This window comes from Microtus ochrogaster, linkage group LG5, assembly GCF_000317375.1.
Source record: "Microtus ochrogaster isolate Prairie Vole_2 linkage group LG5, MicOch1.0, whole genome shotgun sequence".
NCBI classification, from domain to species: domain Eukaryota; kingdom Metazoa; phylum Chordata; class Mammalia; order Rodentia; family Cricetidae; genus Microtus; species Microtus ochrogaster.
Window position 1 is genome coordinate 39,178,247 of NC_022031.1, and position 11,975 is coordinate 39,190,221.

The following is an 11,975-nucleotide window of genomic DNA, read 5'->3' on the forward strand; positions in this document are numbered from 1 at the left end:
ACAGTGTAGTAGCCACTCAATAGACTTGTGTGTATGTGGTGATATACAGTGTAGTAGCCACTCAATAGAGTTGTGTGTATGTGGTGATACACAGTGTAGTAGCCACTGACCACATGTGGGTATTTAGGTACTCATGACTGGAATTCAGCTCAGTCTTATGCTTTGTTCATTTTTAGTAAGCTTACACTCCAGTAGCAATGTGTGTCTGGAAGCTACTGTATTAGAGAATACAGCTTTCTGGAGATGAAAACAGGCTGCCAGGTGTCTTAGCTGCTGTGGTCTTTGTTTTTGTGCACGTGTGCCTGCCTGTGTTGTCTCTACTGAAGGCTTGGAGGCAAGAGTCTGCCTTCACAGACAGGATATGTTTTGCTGATAGGAAATTTCTGTTTTTAAAAAAATTATCAAGCTTGTATGTTGAACTATTTGAAGAGTATTCTTAACTCAAGATCTTCTCCCACCTCCACCACAGAACCTCATAGTGTAGCCCTGCTCGGCCTGGCATTTGTTGTGTAAACCAAACTGGCTTTAAACCTGGGATCCTCTGTGCATCACTACTCCCAGCTCAGGGTGGCTTCTTGAGGGGAATCAAATGTTTGGCCTTTGTTCCAGCCAGATTGTCTACAGATGAGGGGTTTCTGCAGTTCCCCTTTCCTCTGTGAGAACTGTGGAAGGCACAGGTGTCCCAATAGAGGACCGGTGGCAGCCAGTGAGCCAGGAGCTGGGGAAGAAGGGGTCTATCAGCCTGCCTTCCCTTCCACCCCAGCCCATGCCTTTCCATCTCTGTCCCTTCAGGCTAAACATGGGGGTTCTGAACTACTTCCAGTAGGACATCCTAATCTGTAAATGCCAGAAGACAAGGGTCCTGTTACAGATGGTCACAATTTTTACTTCAGTTAGACTAATCCTTCTTAGAAAAAGTCTGTATATTCTAATGCCAACATTTAATAAAAACATGTAGGGCTGGAGAGATGGCTCAGAGGTTAAGAGTACTGACTGCTCTTCTTGAGGTCCTGAGTTCAATTCCCAGCAACCACATGGTGGCTCACAACCATCTGTAATGAGATCTGGTGCTCTCTCTGGAGAGTAGGCATATATGCAGACAGAATACTGTATACATAATAAATAAAAACCTTTAAAAAAAACCCATAAAACCTGCAAATAATAAAAACATGTACTGGCTGTGTGATACTTAACTCTGATCCTTGGCCCTGAGAGCAGACAAGTGTGAGGCCAGCTGGGCTGGACAGCAAGTGACTGCCAGTTTGGGGCTAATGATGAGACTGAAAGGAGAAAGACAGTCTCTCTGTAGACCAGGCTGGCCTCAACCTCACAGAGATCCGCCTGCCTCTGCCTCCCGAGTGCTGGGATTAAAGGTGTGTGCCACCATGCCTAACCCTAACAAAAATAATTTTAATGATCGTTATCGAAAGGATATACTCCAATCGAAGAGCACCTAAGTTTTTTTTAAATTTTCCTCTGTGTGTGTGTGTGCGCGCGCGCGCGTGTGCATGTGCACTTGTGCTATGTGTATTTGGTGGTCGCAGGTTAACTTCAAGGAGTTGGCTCTTCCCTTTCCCTGTGGGGTCCAGGATGGAACTCAAGTCCTCAAGCTTGCACAGCCTGTGCTCTACCCGCAGAGCCATCTTGCCAGCCCAGAAAGGGTGTTTTGGGAAGTAATTCTACTTTGCATCTAGGTTTGGTAGTATTTTAGTTCCTTGAAGTTTACATGGCTTCATAAACTTGGAGAATCTGATGGCAGATGGTTTATCCTCTGTTCTGTGTGTGCCCTGAACCAGGACTATGTATTACTATGTATTAGTCTCTAGTGGAGACTCCTGTGAGTGCTGGGCCATCTTCTGATGGGTTAAACAACAAAATGAAGAACTTAGAGTCATGTGGAACTTGGTGACTCCCTGTGCTGATTCTTAGTGCATCTCTTGCAAAGGTCATAAGATAGATGCCCAGGAACGCTTTTTGCTTCTTCAGATCACTACTTGGTGCCACTCTGCTTTCTCCAAGATCCTAATTACAGCTTGGGCTCTTGCTCTGCACTTTGAGAACTCTGGATTACTGGTAGCCTTGATGGTCAATCGTGTGATTATTTCCAGACTTGTGTGATGAAGTAAGTCAGTGTGAGCTGGAGAGCAGACGAAGGCTTTGCCCTGGACTGTGGCAAGTTCACGCACCTTTCAGAGGTGGTTTTGTGTTTTGGTTTGGTTTGGTTTCCCTCACTGCTGAAAATGGACCCAGAATTTATCTTCCTGGGAGTATTATCCGGACCGAGATGCACGTGAAACACTACCTGGCAAGGATGTACTTAAGAACATGTTTGACTGTTAGAGCGAGTTCAAGTGCCAAGTGCACCACCGGCTGTGACTGTATTCTCTCTCTCACTTTGTGACAGACCATCGTCAAGTACACATGTGAGGAAAGCCATATTTAATCTTAAATTTCACATTGAAACGAAACTGGAGAGACGGCTCGGTGGTTAAGAGCACTTGTTCTTGCAGAGGACCCAGGTTCAGTTCCCAGCACAGACATGGCAGCCTGTCACTCCAGCTCTACAGTTTCTCATGCCCTCTGCCTCTGGGTACCTGCATTCTTACACGCACGCATACACACAAATAAAAAAATACAAAGCTTAGAGAAAAGAAATTTCACATTTGAGAATCCAGACTAGACAATCTGTATCTGTGAATTTTCTCTCTCTAGTGTCTTGAAGGTTTCGGGTAATTGTTAATAGTGATTCTGTGTCCTTGACCCTGCCCTTCCCTCCGTCCTGCTTTCTTCCACAGCTGCCTCTGCTACAAATCAACTGCAGTCTGCGGGTATTTCAGTAGACACAAACATTTCTACCTCTGCTAATTTTCCCGTTAGTTTCCTGCTTCACGCAAGTGTTTATAGACAGGAGAGTAAATCTGTGTTGTAAAAACATGAATGATTACTATGGTTGTAGGCCATACAGTCTGTGAGGAAAGCAGAGATACTGTTGAGTTGAAGAGTGGTCGGCTAGCTTGCATAGAGTCCTGAGGCCAGTCCCTGGTGCAGCACGAAATTGGGCATAGTTGTACATGTCTTCGTCTAGCATTTAGGTGAACCAGAAGTTCAAGGTTGTCTAGGTTCAGGGTCATCCTGGGCTAAATGAAATAAATATTGGCTCAAAGAAAGGAAAAGAAAAAAGTTGTGTGTATGCCTGTGAACCACATGTGTGAAGTACTTGTGGAGGCCAGAAGAAGGTGTCAGATCTGGAACTGGAGTTACGGGTGGTTGTGTGATATGGGTGCTGGAAATGGAACCTGTTCCCTGGAAGAGCAGAGCAGCCATCTCTCCAGCTGCCTCCCCTCATCTCCCCAGCATATCCATACACATACATTCCCATACTTAGGTAAATTCAGTAAGACCAAAGTGTTACATGTTGAAGTGAACTTAAATTTTGCTTTCCCTCAGTTGTATTCTTTTCTCTCCTTTAAAGATGCCAATTCTCGGAAGCAAGAAGCAGAGTGGAAAGAAAAAGCAATAAAGGAACTAGAAGAATGGTATGCGAGGCAGGATGAGCAGCTACAGAAAACAAAAGCAAACAACAGGTCAGTCCACTGTGGTTCTCTGAGCCTGGATCCAATCCATTTTCCATCGCACCGTGTAGCTTCTTGACTGTGCCTGCCATCGTTATGAAAGGCCTTAGCCAACTCGGAAGAAACTGCTAGAAACAGAGGCTACAAGTCTCCTGGGTCTGGTGAGCATAATTCAGCCTCGATTGAGTTTGGCTCTTAAACTGGGTTTAGTTTCACCAGTGTAGTGGCATGGTCCGGGACAGTTCACACTGGAGAACTCTGAGATGAAAGGTCTGTTGCTGTCTCATTACTCTGGAGACGATTACAGACTAACTTATCCACATTCCCTAAATGTAGCCCTGCCCTCCTAAAAAGGCTTCGCGAGGGTCCTTAGCGTGGGCATGCTCTGTAATTAGGTAGCTCAGGATGTTCCAGCATGGGCAGGATTAGGGTTCACTGGCTACTACTCCCCATACTTAACAAGTCTTGAATAGGTTTCTTAAAGATGCTCTTTTCAGAGTACATTCACTTACTGAGAGTTTATAATGTAGGGAGCAGACACTCATTCCCCTGTTACTGCCAAGCATTGGCTGTGGTCTGCACTACCTTCTTAGGAGTTCGGACTTCCTGGAATACCTTCCTTCTTGGAGGCAGCCTGGCGAGGTGCTTGTAGAAGAGCTCCCTGTACGCAAAGCAGATTAGCTCACTTTCTGCTGGACCCAGAGTAGTAGGCACATCACTCATTTCACTGTTTAAAAAGACAGAACAAACTCAAGGCAGACTAGGGTGGGGCCTTAGGATGGTCTCTTGGCTGGATCTGGTGCTGCCTTTGGGCAGCTCTTAGCTGGAGATCTGTCAGGAAAGTGCAGCTGACCCTTCACTAGCCAGCTGCTGCCACTGTGAGGCAACCGTGACGGAAAGATGGGCGTCTTTAAAACTGCCCGAGCCTTCTTATTTAGTTAGTTATTTTTGGAGTGTAGTCATCCTTGGCACTGTCCTTTGATGCCAGGCCCAGGCCTCTTAACCTGGTCATCTCTCTGAGGAGAGGGATACACTCTAGAACAATGCCTTCAGGTTCCATTTGAAATTTGGTGTCAAGCAGGGTGGAAACTAGTGTCTGGTCAAGGTTAGCTGCCATCCTGCTGCTCTGTCTGCTGTGCTGCTGTGAAGTGCTCACAATGCCACGCCTCTCTCTGCCCTGTGCCTCCTTGAGATGCGTTCCCCCAGGTTCTGGATCCGTGCTAATGAAGGCTGCTGTGGTGTAGTGAGATTCCCCAGCAAAGGCTGCCTTGGCACTTGAAGTACTTGGGCCAAATGATCTAAATCTTTCTGTACCAGGTCCTCAAGGCTTCAGCAACATGGCAAATAGATTTTCAAATTTGATAAAAACTCTACTGGGACCAGGCTTCCTGCTGGAATCGCTTTTACTTCCTCCCTTTATCTAAAGGAATACGCCATGTCTGTTGTAGGAACTTAACCTTAAAGGTTGAGGTTCTGAACACATTGCCAGATGGTAGTACTTTACTTTTCTTGGAATCGTAGGATGTTGAGTTGCCTGATCTGCTCAAGTTCCAGACAGAGACGATTTCCCACAGACTGTTAACACGCTACTGTCAGAAGCCAGCGTGTGCGCTGTGGAGAACGTGCTCACCAGCTTCAGGTTGCCAAGAGCTGGTGGTGCGCTGGCCAGCACCCCACAGTCAGAACAGATTTGCTCTCACTGTTTATTCCAGTAGTTTTGTTGTCTTTTTGTTTGGTATTGAGACAGTCTTTTTATGTAGTCCGGGCTGGCCTGCAGCTCACAGAGATCCACCTGCTTCTGCCTCTGCAGTGCTGGGATTAACTGTGTGTGTCACCACCACCACCACCAGGCTTCCAGCGATTCCTTCAGAGGCTGGTGTTGGCAGCATTGCAGGCCAATTGAGGGGCTCTAGGAGCACTTTAGCATGTGCAAGGCCCTGTGTTCATCCTGCAGCAACTCAGAGTGAAGGAAGGTAGAGATGGAGCTGTTTGTGGTGGCGCACTGCTACAGTCTCACACTCTGAAGGCTCTGGCGGAAATGAATGTTGAGGCTAGCCTGGGATGCACAGATCTTGTCTCAACAAAACACCTCACCAGGACATTGGGGCCAGTCAGGCCCGGTCCTGCGGTGAGTGGTGAGCGTAGAAGAGTCAGCAGACATAGGGGTCTTTGTTCCCTTGTGGATGGCGCTATGTCATCAGTGCCGGGCTGCAGCTCCCTTCATCCCAAGCTATCCGCTGGTAGCTGTGAGAAGAAATCCCCTTTTCAGAGTCCAAGCAGTGCTCTCCTGCAGTTCGTCCGTGGAGGAAAACCCGAGAGCAACCCTTCCCAAGCGAGAAGAGAAACATTGTCCATGTTAGAGGTCTCTTGTGTTGGGACTTCGAGTTCTCCTGTGGCCTGAAAACATTTGAGGAATCTTAATTATTTTTAGCAGTGGTAGATTCCTTCCCCCATGTCCACTGTGGAGCTATTTATAGGATGCAGTTCTGAATTGTGATTTTAGGCCTGAAGAGCCTGTCCTGTGGTCAGGCATTCCTCTCCCCTTTCCCAGCCTTCCCCGAGCTCTCTGGCAGTCGCTGGGAGAAGAACAAACAGGTGGGGTGCCTGCATTTGCTGTGTTTTCTCTTTGTCCTTCAGAGGCCCTGCTTGTCACTGACAAGCTCTGTAGTTTTGGGGCTAGTTGCAAACAGAGCCCGACAGAGAAGCCTTTTGTCATCAAGTGATGCCTTGATGGGAGACATTAATCCTTTATCCTCCTCCAGGGCTAAACCCCTTGTATAAACTGGAAGGGTCAGAGTGTCCACAGTGCCTGGCCTTGTGAGCCTCTCTCTCACTCAGCAGCTGTTTCCTGCGAGTCACTGAGTCACAGCCAGACTGCTCCTTTTGCTCTTTCTAAATATCCACAAACACCTTCTGTGTGGAGAAGTATGAAAGAGTAAAGGGTGTGTGTGTTTAAAAAATAATCTGAAACCCTTGACAGTGTCATTGAGTTAGCGTCGTGGCGTCTGAGTCCCGATCTGGATCCACAATACTGCATTTCATAGAGTGGGTGCCCCAGAGCATGCTCAGATTCTTAGGAGGCAGGAAGGTCAGAATTTCAAGGTCATCTTCATCTCCTTATGAAGATTAAGGCCAACCTGGGCTACCTGAGACCCTGTATCAAATGAAATAAGTCAAAATGTAAGTTATTAGAATATGCCTTCAGATAAATGTGTGCTTAAGATAGTGAGTGAGCGTGATTGTCATTGGAAACTGGCCCAGCCAGTTACCGCTGCCTCGCTACTGAGAAGCCAAGTGAGTTCTTGGCTAGCCAGGAACTTTGAGACCCTGTCTCAAAAAACCAGAGATTTTCAGTTTTCCATCCTGAAACAGCCTGGCAAAGGACGGCTGAGACCTTATTTGCTGTGTCCCTTCTCGGCACCTTGTATCCCTGGTCAGTCCACTTCTGCCATCTGCTCCACTTCCACCCGAGTGTATTAAGACTTGCTGAAACTTGGGATTTTAAGGTACACTTTGTCAGAGCCAGCCAAGACTAATATAAAGGTGTTCAGAAACTGCCGTGGCTTCCTGAGCAGAATAGAAAAGCCTGGGCCCAGAGGCCACACTAGTTTCCCTCCACTTGCTCTTATCTCTAAGTTTGCAGCAACCACAGACTGTTTCTTCCACCAAGCCAGTGTGGGGAAGCAGTGATTGGAACCGATATTGGGGATTAAATCTTTGGGACCATGCCCATGTGTTGCTTGGCAGTATTCAAGTACCCATGCCCAGTGATACTGAGGAAGGCTGGCAGGAAGGTAGCTTGCCCTCCCAAGCTTGGAAACGACTTTAATTTATAGTAAGTAAAATATCTGCACCACCAGCCACACTGCTGCAGCTGGCCAGGTCTTCACCTCTGAAGCCCCAGTCATCTTCCACTTGGAGTAGGGCGAGAACACTGGCAGCCATAGGTGGTAATGGCTGAGGTGTGTGGAATGGCATGTAACCCATAATAAAGGTTGTTGCTGGGCTGGCCCGAAGCTGAAGCTGAAGCACTCTCTTGTGGAGAGTCGATGAAGGCCAGCTTCCAAGACGCCTCTGCACTGGAGTCTCCACCGCTGGAAGCCCCCCTGGGTTAGAATGGAGTCTTGGGAGCAGCTCTCCAGGGCACTGTCACACCTCTATTGTGGATTGTAGATATTTCTGCTTCTCAATGTTTTCTCTTTTCTCCTGCCTGCTCGCCTGCCTTTTGGACTTCTTGCTGTCTAGGGTGGCAGATGAAGCTTTCTACAAACAACCCTTCGCTGACGTGATTGGTTATGTGTATGTTGCAAAACTAATTCCTTTTCTTGTTTTGATTCTTTTTGTTTAGAGTTAATGCTCCTTTTTGTCACAAGTTGCTTTGCTTTTTAAAATATTTCCCCTTGGCTCTGTGGGGCTGCTTGACAGTTGATAAGCTAGCTGTGACCATTGCTAACCTTGCAGAGTGCTCACCCCACACTCCCTGGCAACCACTTGCATACCTGATCCTGGTGGGAAGCAAGCTTTCACACATGGTCCTTCACAATCTGTCTGGGAAGGCTCTGGGCTCTGGTCTGACCTCTTACTGGTGCTGCTTCCAGGCCCTGCTGCCTGCCTGTCTGCCTAAGATGGGAGGGAGAGTCTCCCACATGGAGCATTTGATGACCTAAGTGTTAGGAGCCCAAGGACAGCAGCCTCCTAGATCACCAGTCAGAGTGGGGAGTTTGGGGGCGGGGGTGCTCTGCCTTGTCAGTTCTTGATCTTAAAGACTGGGAGGTGAGTGGTGCTCACTCAGGCAAAGTGGGTATCTGTCACTGTTTTCTCTGGTCTCAGGCATCAGAGATTGCTAATTTAGTGGCCAGCTTCTGGTACCCTGTCTCCCACCCTAGCAGAGGTCCCCCGCTGTGAGGTCAAGATATTCAAGTGTTCTCCTCTCCTCCTGCCCCCCCCCCCGCCCCGCCCCAGAAAACTGTTATCTTTCCTGGAAAAGCTTTTTTGTTTGTAATAAGGATCCTTGTTACTGAAAACAGTATTTCTGAGGACTTGGGATAGTCCTCACTGATTTCCTTTTTATAACAGAATTAGGGGAGAAAGCAGCAGCCACTGTGGAAGGTGGGTGGTAGGCGGAGAGCCTCAGGGCCCATGACCCTGAGATGGCCACCTCATTAGAAGACAGAGCTGGATGCGTTTGCAGAGAGACTTGTGAAATGCTGGACTCACAGGTGGTGTTTGATTTGACTTTTACACATTCTCTGGAGTAGAAATGGAGACTGGAAAGGTTGAGTCTGGGTTTGCTGGACAGCAGGGTGGCCCAGCAAAGCCAGCTGCATGTCCAGGCATAGGTAGAAGCGGCAAGGGCATGTCTAGCTACTGACCATCTGCATCGAGCTCATTCTCATTTTCTATATCTGACCTAAAGTTTCTCCTTGTTTCTTTTCTTCTCTTCACCTTTAAGCACAAACATAAACCATCCTTGCTACAGCCTAGAACAGTTAAGTAAACCTTTCTCACTGCCCCTAACTGTGTGTGCCATGAAGTCGCAGTGTTGTAGTGGCTCTGGGCTTCAGCAGTGTTTGCCACGGCCATCCTTGTGATAGTGCCACCCTCTGTCCCCACAGACCGATCATCTCCATTGCTTTTGCTTTGCCGTGACGCTTGTTGGAGTAGATGAAACACATTGTGTCTTCCCACTTCCACCACTGTCCTTCTGGGCTCTGCTCGTGCCAGTTAGTTCCCCACTGGGGGTGGGCTGATCTTGATCGGAAGAATATTGGAGTGGCATCCTGCCAAAAAGCAGCTCATGTTGGCTCTCCTGCCAGGGTATTCCCTGAGTGGCACCAGGCACCTGGGTGGAGAGAAAATGGCAGACCTTTGGCTGAACTGGTGACTGTCCTAACAACCCTTCCAGAATGGCTGTAGTCTCTAGTGCCTGCTAGCATGGAGCTTGGTCTTGAATGCCTTTTGCTCTGCCCTGTTTCTCTCCAGCCTTAGGAGTAAGTTTTGGGCTCTTGTGCAATGACCCAAGGCCTTTTTAGAAGCTCAGTATAGCCCAGCACAAGCTACTCTGCAAGCCCTTGATCAGCCTACTGCTTTGCTCTTGTGCAAAAAGCAATGCATAGGTGGCCAAGGACTTGCTTTTTCATGCTCTGATGAGCAGAGACAGCCATAGGGACAGACTGAGCACTGAACCAAACACCTGTATTCCACCATTTCATACAGCAGCCTGGGTACCTGTACCAAGGAGAGCTGGACACGTGTCTGCCCCTGCTTCTGACCTGAGCCAGGGGCTGATACTCTTTGGAAAACCAGAACACCCCTGAGTCAAAAGAGACAAACACTTATCCTGTAGTAAGTTGTAGCAAGGCAGCCACCAGATTGCGCAGCGGGTGTTTACATTAAACCAACATACTTTGTTATTGCTTCCAGGGCAGCAGAAGAAGCCTTTGTAAACGACATCGACGAGTCATCCCCAGGCACTGAATGGGAACGGGTGGCCCGCCTGTGTGACTTTAACCCCAAGTCCAGCAAACAGGCCAAAGATGTCTCTCGCATGCGCTCAGTCCTCATCTCCCTGAAGCAGGCCCCCCTGGTGCATTGAAGAGCTACCCCGTGGAAACACTACGTCTGCGATATCTTAATCCTACTCAGTGAAGCTGTTCACGTAATTGGATTAATTATGTTGAGTTCTTTTGGACCAAACCTTTTTGTCTTCAGAGTTGATCATTGTTTGTGATTGCATGTTTCCTTCAACTGTTCCCCCTGGTATTCAGAGAGGAGGAGGAGGGGGACCCTCCTGACAGTAGCCTCAACCCGTGCTTTCGTGCATTATTCTGAGAATAAATTTCTGTTTCAGACAATATACATGAAGCGTCTTTATTGACCTCAAACTGGTGCTGCAGCTTGGGGCAGGCTGAAAGCGGTGAGTGAGTCTATTACTTCTGGGGCTGAGAAGGCCCAGCCATTGAACACTCACCCCTCTTTGAACAGTAGTAACTCCATAGTTCTGGTGTTTTAGTGGGGATGGGGGTGCTGGAGAGTGAACCTAGGGTCTTGGGTGTACTAGGTAAGCATACTACAATAGGCCTTTTTGACTTTTTGGGATAGGGTTCAATTAAAGAAGCAGTTTAAAGACCCCTCCATAATGCCTTAGTCCTCTCCTCTCAACTCCCGTGACCCTAGCACAGCTTGGTTTGGGCGTTGTCTACATGCCATTGTCTGGGGTTTCTTGAAGGCAGTGTGACAGTTTTAAAATCTGACGTTGTTCAGATGAAAAACTAGAGGACCGAAGTGATGGTGTGTGCGTTCCAAGACCATAAAGGGCAGCACAGCTTACGGCTGATAGGCTCCAGTTCTCGACCTGGTGACCCTGAGCTTCTACGTGAAAAGCTCTACCTGAAGCTGCCGTGCAGCAAGGAAACCCAAGTTCATCTGCTTTTATAAAAAAAAGATGAATAGGGGTGATTAGTGAGCGTTCCACATTTAGTTCTGAGTTTCCTTCCTGGGACTACCTGTTCTCTGTGTCGGGTACTACATGCTAGTTTAATAATGCTGTCTATTAATAGCTTCCTTCCTCTCTGGTTCAGAAAGCAGTGGTACTCGATACTGTAAATTATTGTGGAATGTTAAAAGCTGAATAAGCAGGACAACAAACACAAACCTCTCCTGGGAAGAGTAGTGCTTCTAGCTGAGTTGAGGGGAAAAGCGTATTATGGTGCTGCTGTTAAGACTTGGACAAGGAGATGGATTTTTTTCTTTTAAAGTTAGTTCAGGGGGCTGGAGAGATGGTTCAGAGGTTAAGGACACTGACTGTTCTTCCAGAGGTCCTGAGTTTAATTCCCAGCAACCACATGGTGGCTTACAACCATCTAAAATGAGATCTGGTACCCTCTTCTGGCATGCAGACATACATGGAGGCAGAACACTATTGTATACGTAGTAAATAAAATCTTTAAATAAATAAAATAAAGTTAGTTCAGAATCAAAATATTTAAGACGTAATTTAACCATATGTAATAATTTATGTCAGGACATATTACTCTTTCCACAAATTTGACTAAAGCTAATTTGGTCCAGAACTTGGTAGCAATGCAGTTGTTTGGTATGTGGTATTAGGGTTCAGCCAGGAGTGGGTGCTGATGCCCCTTTGTGTATCCTCTGTCCCAGACACAGCTGCCTGGACAGGAAGCAGGTCCAGGTGAGGCTGTAAGGCAGTGGTTCTCAACTGGGTCGCGTGACCCTTTCACAGGGTTCACATATCAGATATTTACATTACAATTCATAACAGTGGTAAGATTCCAGTTACCAAATAGCAAGGAATTAATCCTGTGGCCCAGGTCACCACGACATGAGGAACTGTTCGGTCTTCTTTATGTCCAGTGTTCTCCTTGCCCCTGGTCCTTGCTGTGC

At 47.5% G+C, this 11,975-nt stretch overlaps 1 protein-coding gene across 4 annotated transcripts in view; it reads left to right on the plus strand.

Annotated features, from left to right (window-relative positions):
• Positions 1-10,430, plus strand: part of Clta (clathrin light chain A) — a 19,048-nt gene extending 8,618 nt beyond the window's left edge. Inside the window, exons 4-7 of one of the 4 annotated variants that reach the window (XM_005362106.2) lie at positions 3,473-3,584; positions 7,818-7,871; positions 9,025-9,060; positions 9,996-10,430. In XM_005362106.2, the coding sequence (XP_005362163.1) occupies positions 3,473-3,584; positions 7,818-7,871; positions 9,025-9,060; positions 9,996-10,167 (374 nt within the window). In that variant the 3' untranslated portion in view covers positions 10,168-10,430. The remainder of the gene's footprint in view (positions 1-3,472; positions 3,585-7,817; positions 7,872-9,024; positions 9,061-9,995) is intronic. The other 3 variants (XM_005362107.2, XM_005362108.2, XM_005362109.3) reach the window with 3 other exon arrangements.
• Positions 10,431-11,975: the final 1,545 nt, after the last annotated feature.